Source organism: Canis lupus, chromosome 22 (genome assembly GCF_003254725.2).
Source record: "Canis lupus dingo isolate Sandy chromosome 22, ASM325472v2, whole genome shotgun sequence".
In the NCBI taxonomy this organism is placed as follows: Eukaryota; Metazoa; Chordata; class Mammalia; order Carnivora; family Canidae; genus Canis; species Canis lupus.
The window spans coordinates 60,298,331-60,320,246 of NC_064264.1; the positions used below are offsets into that span (position 1 = coordinate 60,298,331).

Here is a 21,916-nt window from a genome sequence, read left to right on the forward strand (position 1 = left end):
ACACTAGAACTACAAAGACCCTCCTTAATTTGATAAAGATCCTATGAGATCTGCAGGCAAACATCATAGTGAATGGTGAAAGAATAAAACATCTCTTTAATATCGGGGACAAGATAAAGAGTCCTACCCATGCTCCTCAGGGACCCAGCTAACACCTCAAAGCAAGGAAAAGCAGAAAGCAGACCCTCTGGAAAGAAAGAAACAAAACTGGTTTTCCTTGTAAAAATAAAATCTAAGCAGATCTAGAAACTCTTGGGATTTAAAAAAAAAAAATGGATAAAAGATAAAAGTAATGAAACAAATAGCAGGCCTCCAGACCAGCCAAATACCATAAATGTAGTAATAACCTACAAAAGATCTGCAAGATGTTATGGGAGAAAGATGACATGACTTTATTGAGAAGCACAAGTGAGATGGAGTAGCAGGAGGGGTGCCAAGTTCACAGACATGAAGCAGCAAGGAAGCTGAGCTGGTGCGAACGAGCACCCTGGCTCATCGCTGGTGGGCAGGTGCCAGGGCCAGTGAGGATGTGTGCAAGGCCATTCCCATTTTCCTGCCCAGGGTCAAACATGTCCCTTCAAAGGGTCGGTACCACACGTGCACAAACCCCACTCACTTGTGGCTGCTGCTGCTGAGGGTCAGATGTCCTGGGACTCCCGGTGAACACTGGGTTCCCCACAAGGCTGCTTTTTCTTTTGGAGGGGTCTTACTTGATAAGGCAAAAGTAAACCAAAGATGGAGATGGGCCAATTTTTTTTGTTTTTAATAAAGATTTATTTTCTCCAATTTGTTTCTTTATTGTAATCAAATAAATACTAGTATTCCTGGAACAGTTCATTAGTTCACAAGGTGACTGAGTGCTCTCTCTGACTTCAAGCTAAGTATGCAAAGGGCTCTGTCAGCAGTCTGCTAGACCAGAGAACCAGAAGTGTGCGTTCTGGGTGGCACCAGTGTACAGCCAAAGAAGCAACACAGGATCTTCCTCAGCAACGCACAGACGAGAATTACACATGTGCACACATCTGCACCAGCAGTGCCACAACCCCACCTTCAAAACCATGTGTCTGTTTAATAAGCTTGTGTTCTTACTAAGGGAGACACCAAAAGAGACTGAATTTCTGTCACTAACAGATGTTTCTAATCTGTTCTATATATTGGATTCCTTAAAAAATAAAATCTCTAGTGATTATTTTAAACCATTAAATTAAAAGTAAAACCATCAGCAGAGGCTATTTCAAAAACGATTACTAAGCCTTTAGCCTCACAACTCCTTCCCTGCAGTGACTTGGCAACTCACACGTACACATCCATGACCATAAGGAAACTGCCTTACAGGCAAGAATATTTTCTTCTTGGATTCTGTTCACATCAGTGGGAACCTCCTAGAGGCAAGAAGTGTGACTGTTTCGAACTGTCAGGGTGGACAGGGTTGAAAGCCAGCACTGCCAGCCACTGACGGCTCCTCATATCCCACAGGGTGCCTGCTGTCAGTGTGGAGCATACCTTGGAAGTTCACATGTTCCCTGAAAAGCACAGACCTGAACCACACTAAAGCTCTGTAAAATACACACCAGGGCTTTTAACCACTGAAAAACAGAAGTAACTAACTTAAGTCATGAGTCAGGCACCATGATAGAACAGTTCCTGTGAATTACCATTTACCTCTCGCAGACCTGCATGAGAAAGACAAGTGTCTCTGCCTCTTCCCGCAGGACAGCACTGTGCCCGCAGAGCCCCAGGCAACAGCATCTCCTGTGTTACTACACCAACTCATCTGAACAGCACAGGAAAAGGCCTGTTGGCCAACAGACACACAGCCTACAGAGACGGTCACTACGGGCTCTGCCGACACAGAGTGGCTCACTAAGTGCAGCCAGGGCCAAAAGGCTGCAGGTGGCTATTTCTTAAATTATTCATTATAACCAAAGGGTTTTAAATTACTTTTGTGCCATTGTTTCCATATATTTGTAAAAGCTTTCTGTATAGAAGCATCTTTGGGCAATTTTTTACACAAATGAGTGGCAGTTTTAGTAATAAAATTTGGCATCCTGAGTACCTGTTTCCCAGCCATGCCTGGAAAACCCAGATCTGCTAATGGAACAGTCTCTGTGAAGTAGTGCATTCCCTTGAGGGGGCTGCTGGTAGACTCTGATGCAGCCCTCCACGAGCCAGAAATTTCTTTGAAGTCACACACTGAATGTCAAAAACGGCACATGAAATTTTGACTCTTATGTCACAGTATCTTTGTTTCTTTTTTTTTTTTTTTTTTTAATTTTTATTTATTTATGATAGAGAGAGAGAGAGAGAGGCGCAGAGACACAGGCAGAGGGAGAAGCAGGCTCCATGCACCAGGAGCCCGACGTGGGATTCGATCCCGGGTCTCCAGGATCGCGCCCTGGGCCAAAGGCAGGCGCCAAACCGCTGCGCCACCCAGGGATCCCAGTATCTTTGTTTCAATTGAAAACATGTTCCTTGCTTCCCCAGACATCAAAATAAAATCAGAACCCCACAAGGCTTGGCCACGTGGAACAGCAACGTTCAGAACAGGGTCTACAGGGAGCAACATGAGCAACAAAGCTGGGGCCATGTGACACTTAAACCTTTTCTAGACAGGAGGAGGAGGGGCAAGATGGCCGAAGAGTAGGGTCTCCAAATCACCTGTCCCCACCAAATTACCTAGATAACCTTCAAATTAGCCTGAAAATCTACCAATTCGGCCTGAGATTTAAAGAGAGAACAGCTAGAATGCTACAGTGAGAAGAGTTCGCGCTTCTATCAAGGTAGGAAGTCGGGGGTGGGGGGTGTGGGGGTGGGGGGGTGGGGAATAAATAAACAAAAGGCATCCAAGGGGGAGGGGCCCCGCGAGTACCCCCAGGACAGGAGAGTTCCGTCCCAGAGAAGCAGGAGCTACACCAATCTTCCCAGGTGGAAAGGCCTCGCAGGGAGGTGGAGCAGGACCCCAGGAGGGCGGGGATGCCCTCAGGCTCCCTGGGACAGTAACAGAGCAACTGCGCCCCAGGGAGAGTGCACCGAGCTCCCTGAAGGGCTGCAGCTAGAGGACGGCTGGACCCGGAGCAGCTCGGAGGGGCTCGGGCAGCGGCTCCGCGGAGGGGGCTGCGGGGCGGGAGCGCAAATCCAATAGTGCAGGCCCAGGAGCACAGGGCGCCGGGACACAGCCCAGGATCCGGCCTTCCCCCAGGACAGGCAGAGGCCGGGAGGGCCCAGGACAGCAAGGACGCTCCTGCCCCGAGCTGGGCAGATCAGCGGCCCTGCCCCAGAGCCTCCAGGCCCTGCAGGCGGAGAGCTCCGGAGTTCCTACGGGGGCTGAATCCAGGGCTCCAGAGCTGGCCACCGCCACCGTGGTTGTTCCTCCTGGGGCCTCACGGGGTAAACAACCCCCACTGAGCCCTGCACCAGGAGGGGGCAGAGCAGCTCCCCTAAGTGCTAACACCTGAAAAATCAGCACAACAGGCTCCTCCCCCAGAAGACCAAATATCTGGACAAGTTCCAGGGGGAAGTCAAGGGACCTAAAGTATACTGAATCAGAAGATACTCCTGTGTTTTCTTTCTTTTTTTTTTTTTTTTTTTTGCTTTTTGATTTGTTTGCTTCCCCCACCCCTTTTTTTCCTTTCTTTCTTTTTCTTTCTCTTTTTCTTCTTTTTTTCTTTTCTTTTTCTCTTTTCTTTTCTTCTTTCTCTCCTCTTTTTCTCCTTTTCCCAATACAACTTGTTTTTGGCCACTCTGCACTGAGCAAAATGACTAGAAGGAAAACCTCACCTCAAAAGAAAGATTCAGAAACAGTCCTCTCTCCCACAGAGTTAAAAAATCTGGATTACAATTCAACGTCAGAAAGCCAATTCAGAAGCACTATTATACAGGTACTGGTGGCTCTAGAAAAAAGCATAAAGGACTCAAGAGACTTCATGACTGCAGAATTTAGATCCAATCAGGGAGAAATTAAAAATCAACTGAATGAGATGCAATCCAAACTAGAAGTCCTAACGACGAGGGTTAACGAGGTGGAAGAACGAGTGAGTGACATAGAAGACAAGTTGATGGCAAAGATGGAAACTGAGGGAAAAAGAGAAACAATTAAAAGACCATGAAGATAGATTAAGGGAAATAAACAACAGCCTGAGGAAGAAAAACCTACGTTTAATTGGGGTTCCCGAGGGTGCCAAAAGGGACAGAGGGCCAGAATAAGTATTTGAACAAATCCTAGCTGAAAACTTTCCTAATCTGGGAAGGGAAACAGGCATTCAGATCCAGGAAATAGAGAGATTCCTCCCCTAAAATCAATAAAAACCGTTCAACACCTCGACATTTAATAGTGAAGCTTGCAAATTCCAAAGATAAAGAGAAGATCCTTAAAGCAACAAGAGACAAGAAATCCCTGACTTTTATGGGGAGGAGTATTAGTGTAACAGCAGACCTCTCCACAGAGACCTGGCATGACAGAAAGGGCTGGCAGGATATATTCAGGGTCCTAAATGAGAAGAACATGCAACCAAGAATACCTTATCCAGCAAGGCTCTCATTCAGAATGGAAGGAGACATAAAGAGCTTCCAAGACAGGCAGAAACTGAAAGAATATGTGACCTCCAAACCAGCTCTGCAAGAAATTTTAAGGGGGACTCTTAAAATTTCCCTTTAAGAAGAACTTCAGTGGAACAATCCACAAAAACAAGGACTGAATAGATATCATGATGACACTAAACTCATATCTTTCAATAGTAACTCTGAACGTAAACGGGCTTAATGACCCCATCAAAAGGCGCAGGGTTTCAGATTGGATAAAAAAGCAGGACCCATCTATTTGCTGTCTACAAGAGACTCATTTTAGACAGAAGGACACCTACAGCCTGAAAATAAAAGGTTGGAGAACCATTTACCATTCAAACGGTCCTCAAAAGAAAGTGGGGGTAGACATCCTTATATCAGATAAACTAAAATTTACCCCGAAGACTGTAGTGAGAGATGAAGAGGGACACTATATCATACTTAAAGGATCTATCCAACAAGAGGACTTAACAATCCTCAATATATATGCCCCGAATGTGGGAGCTGCCAAATATTTAAATCAATTAATAACCAAACTGAAGAAATACTTAGATAATAATACACTTATACTTGGTGACTTCAATATAGCTCTTTCTACCCTCGATAGGTCTTCTAAGCACAACATCTCCAAAGAAACGAGAGCTTTAAATGATACACTGGACCAGATGGATTTCACAGATATCGACAGAACTTTACATCCAAACTCAACTGAATACACATTCTTCTCAAGTGCACATGGAACTTTCTCCAGAATAGACCACATACTGGGTCACAAATTGGGCCTGAACCGATACCAAAAGATTGGGATCGTCCCCTGCATATTCTCAGACCATAATGCCTTGAAATTAGAACTAAATCACAACAAGAAGTTTGGAAGGACTTCAAACACGTGGAGGTTAAGGACCATCCTGCTAAAAGATGAAAGGGTCAACCAGGAAATTAAGGAAGAATTAAAAAGATTCATGGAAACTAATGAGAAGATACAACCGTTCAAAATCTTTGGGATGCAGCAAAAGCGGTCCTAAGGGGGAAATACATCGCAATACAAGCATCCATTCAAAAACTGGAAAGAACTCAAATACAAAAGCTAACCTTACACATAAAGGAGCTAGAGAAAAAACAGCAAATAGATCCTACACCCAGGAGAAGAAGAGAGTTAATAAAGATTCGAGCAGAACTCAACGAAATCGAGACAGAAGAACTGTGGAACAGATCAACAGAACCAGGAGTTGGTTCTTTGAAAGAATTAATAAGATAGATAAACCATTAGCCAGCCTTATTAGAAAGAAGAGAGAGAAGACTCAAATTAATAAAATCATGAATGAGAAAGGAGAGATCACTACCAACACCAAGGAAATAAAAACGATTTTAAAAACATATTATGAACAGCTATACGCCAATAAATTAGGCAATCTAGAAGAAATGGACGCATTCCTGGAAAGCCACAAACTACCAAAACTGGAACAGGAAGAAATAGAAATAGAAGCCAATAACCAGGGAGGAACTTGAAGCAGTCATCAACAACCTGCCAAGATACAAAAGTCCAGGGCCAAATGGCTTCCCAGGGGAATTCTATCAAACATTTAAAGAAGAAACCATACCTATTCTACTAAAGCTGTTTGGAAAGATAGAAAGAGATGGAGTACTTCCAAATTCGTTCTATGAGGCCAGCATCACCTTAATTCCAAAACCAGACAAAGACCCCACCAAAAAGAATTACAGACCAATATCCCTGATGAACATGGATGCAAAATTCTCAACAAGATACTAGCCAATAGGATCCAACAATACATTAAGAAAATTATTCACCATGACCAAGTAGGATTTATCCCCGGGACACAAGGCTGGTTCAACACCCATAAAACAATCAATGTGATTCATCATATCAGCAAGAGAAAAACCAAGAACCATATGATCCTCTCATTAGATGCAGAGAAAGCATTTGACAAAATACAGCATCCATTCCTGATCAAAACTCTTCAGAGTGTAGGGATAGAGGGAACATTCCTCGACATCTTAAAAGCCATCTACGAAAAGCCCACAGCCAATATCATTCTCAATGGGGAAGCACTGGGAGCCTTTCCCCTAAGATCAGGAACAAAACAGGGATGCCCACTCTCACCACTGCTATTCAATATAGTACTGGAAGTCCTAGCCTCAGCAATCAGACAACAAAAAGACATTAAAGGCATTCAAATTGACAAAGAAGAAGTCAAACTCTCCCTCTTCGCCGATGACATGATACTCTACATAGAAAACCCAAAAGCCTCCGCCCCAAGATTGCTAGAACTCCTACAGCAATTTGGCAGCGTGGCAGGATACAAAATCAATGCCCAGAAATCAGTGGCATTTCTATACACTAACAATGAGACTGAAGAAAGAGAAATTAAGGAGTCATTCCCATTTACAATTGCACCCAAAACCATAAGATACCTAGGAATAAACCTAACCAAAGAGGTAAAGGATCTATACCCTATAAACTACAGAACACTTCTGAAAGAAATTGAGGAAGACACAAAGAGATGGAAAAATATTCCATGCTCATGGATTGGCAGAATTAATATTGTGAAAATATCAATGTTACCCAGGCATTTTACACGTTTAATGCAATCCCTTATCAAAATACCATGGACTTTCTTCAGAGAGTTGGAACAAATTATTTTAAGATTTGTGTGGAATCAGAAAAGACCCCGAATAGCCAGGGGAATTTTAAAAAAGAAAACCGTATCTGGGGGCCTCACAATGCCAGATTTCAGGTTGTACTACAAAGCTGTGGTCATCAAGACAGTGTGGTACTGTCACAAAAACAGACACATAGATCAATGGAACAGAACAGAGAACCCAGAAGTGGACCCTGAACTTTATGGTCAACTAATATTCGATATAGGAGGAAAGACTATCCATTGGAAGAAAGAGAGTCTCTTCAATAAATGGTGCTGGGAAAATTGGACATCCACATGCAGAAGAATGAAACTAGACCACTCTCTTTCACCATACACAAAGATAAACTCAAAATGGATGAAAGATCTAAATGTGGGACAAGATTCCATCAAAATCCTAGAGGAGAACACAGGCAACACCCTTTTTCAACTCAGCCACAGTAACTTCTTGCAAGATACATCCACGAAGGCAAAAGAAACAAAAGCAAAAATGAACTCTTGGGACTTCATCAAGATAAGAAGCTTTTGCACAGCAAAGGATACAGTCAACAAAACTCAAAGACAACCTACAGAATGAGAGAAGATATTTGCAAATGACATATCAGATAAAGGGCTATTTCCAAGATCTATAAAGAACTTATTCACCTCAACAGCAAAGAAGCAAACAATCCAATCATGAAATGGGCAAAAGACATGAAGAGAACTCACAGAGGAAGACATAGACATGGCCAACATGCACATGAGAAAATGCTCTGCATCACTTGCCATCAGGGAAATACAAATCAAAACCACAATGAGATACCACCTCACGCCAGTGAGAATGGGGAAAATTAACAAGGCAGGAAACCACACATGTTGGAGAGGATGCTGAGAAAAGGGAACCCTCTTACACTGTTGGTGGGAATGTGAACTGCTGCAGCCACTCTGGAAAACTGTGTGGAGGTTCCTCAAAGAGTTAAAAATAGAGCTGCCCTACGACCCAGCAATTGCACTGCTGGGGATTTACCCCAAAGATACAGATGCAATGAAACGCCGGGACACCTGCACCCTGATGTTTATAGCAGCAATGGCCACAATAGCCAAACTGTGGAAGGAGCCTCGGTGTCCATCGAAACATGAAATGGATAAAGAAGACGTGGTCTATGTATACATAGAATATCACTCAGCCATTAGAAACGACGAATACCCACCATTTGCTTCAATGTGGATGGAACTGGAAGGTATTATGCTGAGAGAAGTAAGTCAATCGGAGAAGGACAAACATTATATGTTCTCATTCATTTGGGGAATATAAATAATAGTGAAAGGGAATATAAGGGAAGGGAGAAGAAATGTGTGGGAAATATCAGAAAGGGAGACAGAACATAAAGACTCCTAACTCTGGGAAATGAACTAGGGGTGATGGAAGGAGAGGAGGGCGGGGGGTGGGGGTGAATGGGTGACGGGCACGGAGGGGGGCACTTGATGGGATGAGAACTGGGTGTTATTCTGTATGTTGGTAAATTGAACACCAATAAAAAATAAATTTATTAAAAAAAAAAAAACTTTTCTAGACAAACTATTTTCAAACACATGCAGCCAGACACTCACTTAATGATGGCAAACACAGAAAAGACCATCCCTGGATAAGAACACGAAGGGCTGGCATGGAGTGCCCTGCATATCTTCACCTTATCTTCCTGAACTTACAGACAGGTGGCTATCTGCTGTGTCCTCACACAGCCTTGCCTGGTTTACTCAGTCTACAACACAAAACCATCATGGTGGTTCATCTAGGTCTCCTGAAGCCCACAAGGGGACACTACTATTACACCGAGGAAACAGATGGGTGTGATTATATGCTTTACCGCTTTTACATCCATTTCAGAGCATGTTCTTGTTCTAATTTTGCTCAGAAATGGTCCACCTTGAACTTTAGATTATTAATAAGACAGGCCTAGTTACTACTAATGTGGGCATCAGGTGATTTCTAAGATCTGCCATGTGACAGGAGCCCAAGAGGAGAAGACTATTATTATTTGTGTTCCTGTTTGTAAATGGTATGTGGGTCTTACTCTGGAGTCGGTGTCCAGCAGACAGCGGGAGATGATGGTGTCCAGGAACACCTCATGTGCCGCGATGATATGGTCCAAGTCTTGGGCCTGTTGCACCTTGTTCCAAAGTTCATCCCAAGAACATTCAAGCACCTGGGAAACAACAATGCAACACTTAGGGTTGTGTCATCCTGGTATAGGATCTTTGACAAAAGACACCCCACAAAAGCCTAAAACATTGACTTATTTAAACTAACATCAAAGAATGCTCTGAAATGTACCTCAAATGTAATGTAATACTGCATTTGGTGAATGAAGTGGACCATCTCAGATGCCAGAATGTGACAGTGGTGCAGCACCCCAGAGAACTCTGCAAGAGAGCCGAAGAGCAGGTATTAGATGCCACAGAAACACATTTCCCCTCCTGTAGAACCACTAGCTTTTACTGATAAACCCTTAAAATAGAAAGTGGCACTTCTGTAACTAATTTCCATGCCATTAGAGCTACACAAGGGTTTAGCTGTCTAATCACATTGCATTACTTTACATAACGTAAGGACCTGAATGGCATAAAATAAAATAATTGCATCTGAAAATTAAACAGACATATTTCATCATACGGATATAAATGTATGTTCAGTTCTGTGACTTCTTTACAACACATGTGTCTGCTGCTGCTGTGCAAGACTTCACAACTCCCAGTGACCTGGAGACAAAAGTGCCATTTCCTTAAGGGCCCAATTGGGATCCTGTTACCTGAGAAAAACATGAAGCAGGAAGGAAATGGGACTCTGCTCCTGTTCTTTGCAAGACTATAAAACCATCAAAAGGCTTGGAGGTCACCACAGAGGAGCCATTCTCTGCTCATACTTTTAATTTTTCAGAGTATTAGGGGAGACCATGGCAGAGGAGGGCTCAAGCAGAGGGGGCCACCAAAGGAATGGTTTCATTAGGGGTCAGACAGGACATATTGATGTTAATTAGCTCCCTAGGTAATCAACTGTTGCTGCAGGCAGTTATTCAAGAAATCATTCTTGTCCCTTCATAAGAGTAATGAGGAAGTGAAACCCATGACAAAAAGAACAGTGGGGATATATACATAAAAAGAGGAGTAAGAAAAAAAAAAAAAGAGAAGTGCCTCATTGCCCTTGACATTGAGGGGGGACTTTGCTGGCCTGGGTCAGTATGCACTGCTGGGCCCCATGAAGAAGCAGCAGGCCACCTTGGATGGGGTAAATACTCCCATGCAGAACAGGCTACTGGCTGCAAATTCATCTATGAGCCCAAAAAGAAGAATGTAGTTTCCTACTAAAACTACCAAAGGGGCAGAAGTGTCTCACCTGATATTCAGAGCCTACTTACCTAAAAATTATTTCTGGCATAAAAGAGCACCATGAAAGCTTGTGTTAAGTGGGAATCGTCCACATCACCATGTCGGGACGCTTCTAAAGGAAATGACTGCCATTGATACCTCCACTGTGGGCTTTACTCCAGAGCTGGAGTGACAGGGAGTGTGCTACCTTTCCCCCTAAGGCCAGGCAGTCTTACCTGGAGAGACTGTGTATACTTAAAGCATCCAACACGCATGAAGGTGTGCACCATCCACACTGATTCTTTACAAGCTACACATGAGGACACCCAGGTCTCGCTGTGGTATCCCATGTCTCTGAATGTCCCCTCTATTAGGAGTGCTTCTGAAGATGCGCGGCTTTGCATGGACTCAGTGGATGCCCTCGGCTCACAATCCACCCTACTGAGCCATCTGTGCAGTTTATACCTGTCCAACCTGACGTTCTTCTACCAGAGTTTAACATCACTGCCAAAATCGTAGACCTCATCGCATATCCTGATGGACGTGCATGAAGACAGTAAGCAAGCTCCTCTCAGCACTGTCCCTGAGGCCCCGTGTGTGTTACAGGAACACAGAAATCTGTGTGGCTCATCTCAGCATCTAGTTCAAAGCCAGTGTTCTGTACACAAGGGAAAAAGCTCAATCCATCCAGTAAACACTATTACTGCTCGTGTCTCTCTGGTTAGGGGGTCTTCGCCGGGGTGCTCTCACCAAGGTCCCAGTGACAATCCGGCACTATCGGGATCACATGTTGGGTTTTAGTTGTATGTTATACAAGTTTAATAACATTTTTCACATTTCATCTTTGAACTCCATACACCAGGAACTTCTGTGTGGCATACACAGTTTGATAACACAGTGGCTAAGTTACTGACTCCACTTTATGATCTTGGATTTACATCACTGCACAATTTCTCCACCGCCCATCATTAATCCACCAGAATCTCTCATGTCACCCACGTCAAGAGTTGAAAATGCAGCTCAATGACCACAAAACAGAAGCATCTAGAGAAACAACCTAGAATTCATGGCATTCGGCCTCAGCCAGTTCTCCACAGTGCCCAGAAACTCTCTCCTTTCTCTGCCTGACCTTCCAGCTGCCACTACCCTGGAGTCCTCCGTCCACCAGTTCCCTCCATCCTTCCCAAGAGACACACCCTCAGGCGGGAAGCTACTCTGGGCCCAGCTCTCTTGTCCTCTGCCCAGGGATGTCACATCGGCCCTGGCCCAGGTCGCCAAATACAAGGGACAGCTGGGGTTGGTCACCAGTCTCTACCTTAGCTGTTTTCCTGCAGTGTGGCCTTACTGGAGCGTTCTCTCCTCCCTGAAGTACTTCCTTCTATGGCTTCAGAGAGACGACTCTCCCCAGGTCCACTGCCCAGTTTTCTGGTTGTTTTTCTTCATCTCAGTTAGGAGAGCCTGTTTTGCTGCTCTTTGCTGCAAGACCTATTTTTTTCCCTTCTCACCCCATTTTGAGGCAAACTCAATTCCATGGCTTCCAGAATTATCTACATCTTTATCTCTGGTTCTGATCTGTCTTGGGCTTCATCAAATCAATCCAACCAGATGTGTCACATTATGTTCTTAAAAACACCTCAAATTAATGTATCTGAAACAGAAGGATTACTCCCAAAGTGTTCCTCCCCCAGTGCTCAGGGCTTGGTGAATGCCCTGCTGAGCCCAATCACCCAGCCCTGCCCACCAGAGCTCCTCAAGTCCGTGCACTCTCCCCAGCCCCAGGGTGCTGTGTCCACCACAGCCACCCTTCCACAGGATCACAATCAATGCTTCTGCCAACCTCCAATGTTGCCTCTGAGAACCACTTTCCTCAGAGATGCCAGAGTGGCTTTTAGAACCAAACAAATCTGAGTGTGTCCCACTCCCTGGTGCAAGTCCTCTTGTGGTTCCCTCTGCTACTGAAGTCAGACTACCCAAGACCCAGCCTGTGAAGCCCTCAAGACCTGGGTCTTGGCCCATCCTCCCCACCCCACACCCTTTCCTTCACTGACATGCTCACATCCACCCAGGTGCTGCCTTGGACACCAATGCCTCCGCGGAGCCCTTGAACACTACCCACATCCACCAGGTGTGTCCTTTTCATGTTCCTAGATCACCTGGTCTCTTCCACATCAAACAACTCATCACAGGGAATTCTAAGTTCTTGTTTAAATGTTCATCCTGGGACACCTGGGTGGTTTAGAGATTGAGTATCTCCCTCTGGCTCAGGGTATGATCCTGGGGTCCTGGGATTGAGTCCCGCATTTGGCTCCCCATAGAGAGCCTGCTTCTCTCCCTCTGCCTATGTCTCTGCCTCTCTCTGTGTCTCTCATGAAAAATAAATAAAATCTTTAAAAAAAATAAAAATAAATGTCCATCCTGCCCTCATAGCCACCACAGGGGCCTTGTCTGTCATGTCCATCACTGGATACCAAGAATAGGCAGCACAAAGTAGGCCTTCAACAATCATTTGCTGAATGAGTGACTTCGTCCTCAAAAATTAAGGTGGATGAGTGTATTCCCCCATGTTTTGACTATTTAAACGCACATCCTGTTCAAAGGCCTTCCCTGACCAAGGCAAATTAGCAACAATGTTAAAAGAGGTGTTCTTCCCTTTAACAGTGTAAAGTACTACCAAATACTTTATTTTCCTTCTAGAGAAATCAATCATCTTTTCTTTTATAAATGAGTATACAAAATAGCATCTTTAATGACGTTCTTCCAAAATAAAACTTCTGAGTACAGGGACCTGTGGCCACTGCTCAGAGGCACTGCACACTGAAAAGGAACCTAACAACTCATATAATGGAAGTCTGAAGTCCCTATAGTGCTGCAAGTCTTCCCCACATGGGAAGTCACATCCTAGACACTGTACTCAGAACCTCTCATGGCCTAGTTGCTCCCTAACAAATGACTAGGAACCCAATTCATAAATACAATGAATTTGTAAGGGACAATTTGGTCCTTTAATGCCTAAAAAAATCTAACTTACACCAGAAATACCCCTTGGATCTTGTTACTCAGCACCCTGAAAATACATTTAATACATACTTCACATATAAGTGCTTGTGTTTTTATGGCTGTGGCTGACCTACAAATAAAGAATCTCAAAAGCAAAGCAACACTTGCACTGAGGTCCAATAACTACACAAACATAATACGTCTCTCACTAGGCTAATTTCACAGCAGACAACTTCATACACACCACCAAGAAAGGTTCTTCTGTGAGATTCTTTAGGATGGAAATGGAAGATCCACATTTGTAATTCTGTGCTGCCCTCTATGGGATGCTGGGAGAACTTCAAGCCTGATTTGAGCAAGGCAGGCTCTGGAAGAGACTCACCAAAAGGCTGAGCCATCTCCAACTCGCACTTATTCATCTGGAGGTGCTACAGTGAGAAGGGTTGTTAAAATGATTTTTTTTTAAAGTTTCTTTAAAAAAAAAATACCCTAAAACAGTTTCTTCACAATTGCAAATCACCTCCTTCAGCCTGCATTTCTAACTAATGCTACTGTATTTAAGTGACTAGGTCAAATTACCCATCTCATTTATTTCTCAAAGCTAAGGGTTCAAAGAAGTTAGTGGGAATCAGGACTTTCCAAAGCTCCTTTGTGTGGAATCTCTAATCACCACGAAGGTCCTCCTGCAGAGGCCATTAGCTGTCCATCATATGGCCAGGCAGGCAGCAATGACACCAGCACAGAGACCCCCCACCCCTGGGCAGCACAGGTAAGTGCACTACTCAGACTCAATCCCTGTGACCCCAGGAAGCAAGCGCTGCTGTCCCACCCCAGATGAGGGAACTGAGGCAGAGGAAGGAAATGAGCTCATGGCCTCAGCCAAGTGCTGGTGGCCTACAGACTCACCTAGCCAGTGCCGCTCAGCATCTGTGCTGACCATGAACCACATGGCTTACGGGTCCAGCACAGGGAACTCCATATAAATCTCTAATCACCGGGGGGGCACCTACTCATCCATGCAGACAAAGATGATACATATAGAGAGAAACTCTGAAGAGAAAAATGTCTACTCACTTTTTAAGTTATCATTTCTGCAGTCTAGAACACTGTCCACAGTGGGATGAACATTATCATTATATTAATCACAAGGAAGAAAAACAGCTGCCAATTACACCAACAAAATGTAGCAGAGGGCCTGTGGTGGCGCATCTCCCACCTCCACCACGTTCATTTTTATTTCTAATAAGGACCAAAAAGGAGATCGTTTTAATACCACTCCCCAGGTGGGAGGGACCTCCATCTAGGTCCCTCCGGTACACAAAAGAAGAGAAAGAATACAAGCTCATTTAACCATACTTGTCTATTTCATTTAGTTAGCTGCAATATGAAATACAAATTTAGTTGCCACTAATTCTAATACTTTTTAGATTAATTGAATCCAACAACAACAAAAAGACTCCATACCACTAGAACCCAAATCTTTTTTATTTTTTTTTTTAGAACCCAAATCTTTAAACAATTTTCGTATCAACAATTGTTTTTTGTCTAGCTGAAAGACAAATATATAAAAACAGGCATAAACATCTTGGGAGACCAATACCGAAAACTCCTATACTAAGCAAATCATTTTCAAGTGTAACTATTCACTATTATTAAAATATTTTGATAAATATTTTTCAAATGATATTTGTGGTAATAATTAATGATCCTGTACACATTCACCAAGCCTGTTATACACACTGCACATGTGTGAAAAGCTCCAAAGGTGGTTTACAGGAGCACTTTAAATAATCTTTCTGTATTTCTGCCTCAGATTTATAGTTGGCGGGATGTTTCTAAATTTGCTGTATTAACAAAAGCTAGTTGATTTCTGCTCATTTAGTTGCCTGAACACTAACAACTTTAAAATATTCCTTATAACTAAAAGAATATTACACCCCAACAGAAACATGAGTAAAAAACTAGTTTCCCGAAAAGAGAAACACAAATGACAAAAAAACTGTTTATACTCACCATTTAAAAAGCATTAAAATTTTTCAAATAAATGGATGTTAGCTGACCAAGAGTAATACAGCCAGCCGCTAGGCAGAGGGCTTTGCTAGTGCGCATGTGCCCTCAATCAGCACCTCGTTCCCTGACGCCATCTGATGACGTACACTCAGAGTTGAAGTATGAGCACTAGTGCTTGCAAATGTAAAGTAAAAATAGAATCAATACCTGCTACCTCAGCTATTCCATCTCTAATTCATCTAAAGAAATATTTAGATGCATATAAATATATACTTAAACTTTATGGCAGTAGTTATATTCATGGGAAAAAAGAATACAGAATACATGTCAAAGAGAAAAGATAGAACAGTGTAAATATATACACATGAAGGAATATTCTGCTATTATAAATATTTTAGGAGAAGTTTCAGTGACAAAGAAAGGGTCAGTGAAAGAAGCTAACACAAAGCTCTCTGTAACACCATGAAGTTATGTTAACGTGATTAATGCTCTACAAGATAAAGCATACTTCTCCCACACACAGAAAATCAATCAGAAGTCTGTGACTTGAGGAGAAAAAAGCTTGCGGACTACTCCAATACTTGAGAAGAGCAAATTCATGCTGACCCTGGTGAGATGATACTGAAATCAGCAATGTGTCACAACCAGCTAACAGCTAGAGCCAGAGGCCTCCCTGTGACAGAGCGTACACACCACCCAGAGACCGTCCAAATCAGGAAGGAGGGAGGACGCGGGCACCACACCACTCACGCCACAGCCTGGATGCCACCAGGGGAGGGTGTGAGGCCGGCAACAGGACAGTTCACCAGCGAGCACCCGGTGGACTGCATGAGTCACCCCGTAACACACCATGGGAAAGAGGGACACAGTGAAGAGCAGGAGACCGTGAGGTCCTCTGAGTGACGGATGCCTCCTTCTGCCATCACAAAGCAGCCCTTCTGCCAGGCAGCCCTCATGGACTGGAAATGCTCCAAGACAGTATTTCCTGTCCACGACCACTATGGTATCTAAAGGAAAACATTCTCTCTTGCTTCTTTCCCAGCTATATCAGAGGCTCCTTATTATTAATTTTCTACAAAGTGAGTCCAGAGAAAGCAAGGCAAGGAACGTAAGGGGATCCTGATCCCCAGGAAAAGACCAGCTGTGAATTCAGAAAGCATGGGACACGGAATATATCTGTCAACACACAGGCCCCCGGCTTCTGGGTATACCTATTCTGGAACTCTGGGAGCTGCTCCAGGATCAGCCTTGACCTAGTAAACATGTACAGATGACCCGTGCCTGTCTTCAATCAATGGCTCCTTTTTCAATAACCACTTTCACCAAAAGATTAAGAACCTACAAGTGTCACTTCTCTTTAGAGAAACGTCGTTGAAATACTTTCTCAAAGGTTCTGACCAAATGAATTTCAATATGAAGATTTCAAAATTATCCATAAATGAAATTATTCAGTATTCATAACATTAAAATAAACCTGGCTAGCTGACATGAGAATCTTTATTATGGCTTATAATTACAAAGTAATATTACAAAATATTTCCACATCCTGGTTTATGAACCAAAACAAACATTAAAGCAATTCCAAAATAGACCTTAATCAAAATACTAGGTGAATTTTAAGTGAACCAGCAATTTATTAAGCAGCTTTCTTTCCTTAAAAATCAAAATAAAATCCATATGTAAACACTAGAGTACTAACGAATGTGACTCTGAAAAAAAACCTCATGATCTAAACAATCTAATTTGACTCATATTCTGACTTGCACAGAAATCAAGATAAGCAATATTACAAATGAGCCTTTTCACAAAAGCCAAATCCAAAAGCATGAATCCACTCCTCTGTTTGCCAGGCTGCAACGCAGGCCCCCTGACTGCCCAGCAGTGCATTTACCTGGCATATTTCTCAGGAGCTTTGCATTGCACATATGTCCCTTTCGAATGTCAGTAAGGATGTATTCCATCCGCTTGGCCCTCCAGAGGAAGTTAAATACTCTCAGGTAGTGGCTCATACACTCTCGGGTAAATACCTGTGAAGAACAGCACAAGACAGACTGTATGTAGTACTCTGTGATGGAAGCCCCCCTCCCCCCCTGGACAGGTCTCCACCTTTCATCTTTTTATCTTTAAGCAAAAAAAGCCAAAGCATACACAATCAACTCTAATAAACTCTACGTTGTACACAACCAATTACTATAGTAAGTTTCAGGAAAGGATCATTACTGATGTGCTAAGCATCATGTCAAGCAAACTCACAGGAACAGCAGGTAGATATTTTTATACCAATTTTATAGACTGAGAAACAGAGGCCTAAGGTTACACGGTTAGGAAATGATACGTCGGGACTTTGAGCCTAAACCATAGTCGAAACTGTGGACTCTTAACTCCAACTCCAGCTCTGGCTCCGTAGCAGTTTTTGCTACCCGAGCCCACCTGAGGGAGATAAGAGGGTGGCAAATCTCATGGAGGATGGGCCTGGAACAATCTCCAGCCTGTAAAGAGGGCTCCGGGTTGTTTTCACATACGTATTTATGGCTCTTTCACTGCAAAATGGCCAGCGGTGTCACATCCCAGGAGGATGAGCCCCATGGGCAGGGGTGGGGTGAGGCCTTCCTTCCATGCCCGCCTCCCTCCTATGGGGGCCAGATTGAGCAAATAAAAACACAGGACACCAGTTAAATACGCATGTCAGGTGAACCACAAATAATCTTCTAGTGCCCATCTGTCCCATGCATACACGTAACAGGGTTTTCTGCAGATGACAGCCAAACATGTTTCTGACACCAATGTGTGCAGAACAGATGTGGGCACATGTCTGCCCTTTTCCAGACACCTCAAACAAGGAATGCGTCGCCTCCATTACCAACACTCCCCTCGCAGCACAAAGAACTAGGAACAGCTTACCCATGTAGGACTTCTGCTTCCAGCAGCTCTGGGCTGCCCCTCCCCACCCCGGGAGCATGGCCCCTCAGCCTGAGACCTTCCCCCTCACACCACTCCCGGGTACTCCCTATGCCCTAGCTAGTCCCACACCCCACATGGCCCCCAAGGACACAGGCCACACACTTTTCCCTGGCCTCACCAATGTCCCTCTTCTCCAGACAGAATATTTATCATTTGACCCTTGCAATTTTAGCACTTCGTTGTAGACTGCTTTGCCTTCTCTTATTTTGTATATTCTTGGCACTGCTCATGTGTTACAAGGACTACCTGTCTATTTTTCTGTAGGCCTTTCTGTGCCAGTATTTGGCAGGTGCTGAATACTAACTCACGACGGCATGTCTAAACAGGAATGGTTAGGAACTGTTTTGAATGGACTCTGAAATCAACTGTGAATGTTTTGGGGATTATCTATTTTGCTGTGCTGCCCACACTACTGTTTTTGTAACTATAAACAGTGACTGAAGGAAACAATTTTACAAATGAATTAAAGAAATCTTTGTTATACAAATGCTATTTCAAGGGACCCTTTAAGTGCCAGGTTTCCCAGAGCACATTTAATGTGCAGTTTAAACATCCAGTTTAATCAATTCTTTAAAAACAGTAACTGTTTCAGAGAAAACATTCCTTCCCACTACATTTGTATAGGGGAAATACCCTCCATGTTTCATTTTGCCATGTATATGGTCTTTCAGTTCACTGCCTATGCAGTATACAGTTCAGAAAAAACATTAAATAAGTTTCCGACACCTCATTTAATTCCCTGGAGATCAAGGACAAAGAACTGAAGGATTTTATCCCACCCAGTACCCAAGTGAGGAGATGAGAGATAATCTCTACATGTCCTTCTTCACAGAATTAGCAAGAAGTTAAAATTATACTGTCATAAAAGATAAAAATCATGTGACTAACATAAGGTATGTCCTCATAATTCAGTTTTCTACAAAAATTACAATCTCAATTAATGAGAAAAGAAACAGAGACGATATAATGTTTAATAAGGAAAAAGAGGAAAATCCATTTTCTTCCAAAATTTGATCTAAAAGTGTATTTTTAATAATAAAATATTCCAGTTAGCTGAAAATGTAACAAGCTGAGACAGAGGCTTGCCCTAGGACTGGAACAGCAAAAGCCAGATGTGCAAGACATCACCTCCCATACAATGTCCCCAGCACATCCTGCTAATTCATTACCAGCCCTGCTCTCCTTCCCAGAGTAGCCTCCCAGGCGTGCCCTCCAGCTGCTGGAGTGGGGAGGTGACTTGTTAGCCATAGACAGAGATCCATCCTAAATTTTTTAAAAATAAATGTGTAACAAAGTTCTTCTATTGACTGTTTTGACTAGAGCTTTCAAAAATCTAAAATTTAAAAAATATACTGCATAACCACGTGTTTATATACAAAGCTATGCCACTTTTAACTGTATGCTCAGTAAATCTGAAATATTGTGAAATAATTAAGGAACTGTGTATATGGAACATATACATATATATACTTACTCTGAAATAAGAAATACTTTACTATGGTACCTTTTATACTAAGAAAAATAATATGCAACGTACTCAACATTAACAAAGTAGATAATATCAAAGTTTCGGATTTAAATAATAATGTATAGAACAGAATTTTTTGTTTAAAGTAGGCTCCATGCCCAGCAGGGAGCCCCACACAGGGCTTTAACTCAGGACCCTGAGATCATGACCTGAGCCGAAATCAAGAGTTGGACGCTTAACTGACTGAACCACCCAAGAGCTCCACAACAGAATGTTTTAACAAATAAGTATCTACAACTATTCAGGATACAAGTCAAATGAGGAAAAAAAGTAATTTGAATGTGACAAAAAATTAAATAGGAGAGCAGTTCTGCATTCACATACTGGGAGCCCCCATCTCGCAGCAAGCATGCTGCAACAGCACAGCAAGAGCAGGGAGAGGACGCCCTGGAAAGCAGCCTGGTGGGGGTGAGGCTCACAACTGGAGTAATTTTAGAGCCAAGTTATATTACCTCTTAACAAAGTCTTTTTCCCAATAATCTAAAGAGATGAATGTCCTCCTTCAGATGTAAAATGACTGAAGTCAGCTCAAGGACATTTCCTGGCAAAGGAGTTTACTCTGGTATGATATAACAGCATGCACCCGGAAGGAAGGGGCTCAGTTAACTGCAGACACAAAGAGCTCCTGGGGTTACACCCCTCCCCATCTGGACTGACGTGGACAGAAATAGCACTTTGGTGAGGCGCAGCAAATGCACAACAGATAACCGTACAGCCTCTTCCCGTCCATTTCAATGAATGCTAAGTATATTTGATCTAAACAGTAAAAACGTGACTCCTGTAAAATACACTTTGTGGTTCCTTTCACATTATCCTGAATTAGTAGCCATGGTCTAATAACAGTGGAGCACAACAAGCAATCTGTTTATTAAATACCTGCTGAAACCTAGGATGGAACAAATGGTATTTTTAAGAATCCTTAAAATTATAGACCATCTCAGTGTTCATTAATGATCATCTAAAACACATAGCGATTGTTGCTTCAGTATTCATTCGGTGGGTCTCACCCAGATGTTAAGCAATCGCCTGCACTAGAAGCTCACTGAGAAGATGGCCAGTTCTACAACAACATGACAGCTAGCAATGTGAGGAGCCGTGGCTGCTGTCACATCACCCAGCACTGCCTTACCGTTGCAATTGGCCCATCGACGTGGTAGTCCAGGCTGAACACGTCCCACCCGGTATCACCTGGAGAGACCTGGGAGCAAAAACACAAACTGCAGGCCTTCCCACCAGTGCTAGGCTTCCTGCCAAAGGATCCAGCCAGTCCTCAAAGAAAAGGCAGCAAAATAAAGCCCAATTTTTGGAAAAATGCTCAATAGTTCTGAGCATTAGCCACATGAGAACTGCATCTTTTTGCCAACTCCTGTACCCTCAGCACTGAAACAATAGGCACCTAAGAGGTGCTCTACAGATACTGTGGAAAGAATGGCGTATTTTTAAATGAATATGATAAAATCTGTTTCAAATTTGTCACCGTATTTTTATGGCAGAAACTCACTGCCTTATATGTCCCAAATCCTTTAAAAGTCAACATTTTAAAAACCCAACAGGCTCTGCTAATGGTCCTTTATCATAGCTAAGCAAACAGTGTACAGTGTTTCTGATATTCATTCCCCAAAGAAAAGTCATCTTCTATCAAACTGAAATTAAAAACATAGATTTTTGATAAATCTTATTATTTTGATATATATTATTATTACTTTCTGTTCAGAACGTCCAACAGGTATCATACCTGTGGCTTCTGCAACATTACCATTAACAAGAGTAAGGCTAACTACACAATGCACTGCCAGGCCTGTGGTAAGCACTGCGTGTTCTATGCCCACCTAAGATTACACAGCAGCAGGCACAA

General features: G+C 43.1%; 1 protein-coding gene across 3 annotated transcripts in view; it reads right to left on the reverse strand.

The window, feature by feature from the left end:
- TUBGCP3 (tubulin gamma complex associated protein 3) overlaps positions 1-21,916 on the reverse strand; it is a 76,811-nt gene that overhangs the window by 8,857 nt on the left and 46,038 nt on the right. For 2 of the 3 annotated variants that reach the window (XM_025441331.3, XM_025441328.3), the window contains exons 16-19: positions 21,191-21,259; positions 17,464-17,599; positions 9,535-9,623; positions 9,275-9,406 (exon numbers count right to left, since the gene is read on the reverse strand). In XM_025441331.3, the coding sequence (XP_025297116.1) occupies positions 9,275-9,406; positions 9,535-9,623; positions 17,464-17,599; positions 21,191-21,259 (426 nt within the window). The remainder of the gene's footprint in view (positions 1-9,274; positions 9,407-9,534; positions 9,624-17,463; positions 17,600-21,190; positions 21,260-21,916) is intronic. The other variant, XM_025441329.3, reaches the window with a different exon arrangement.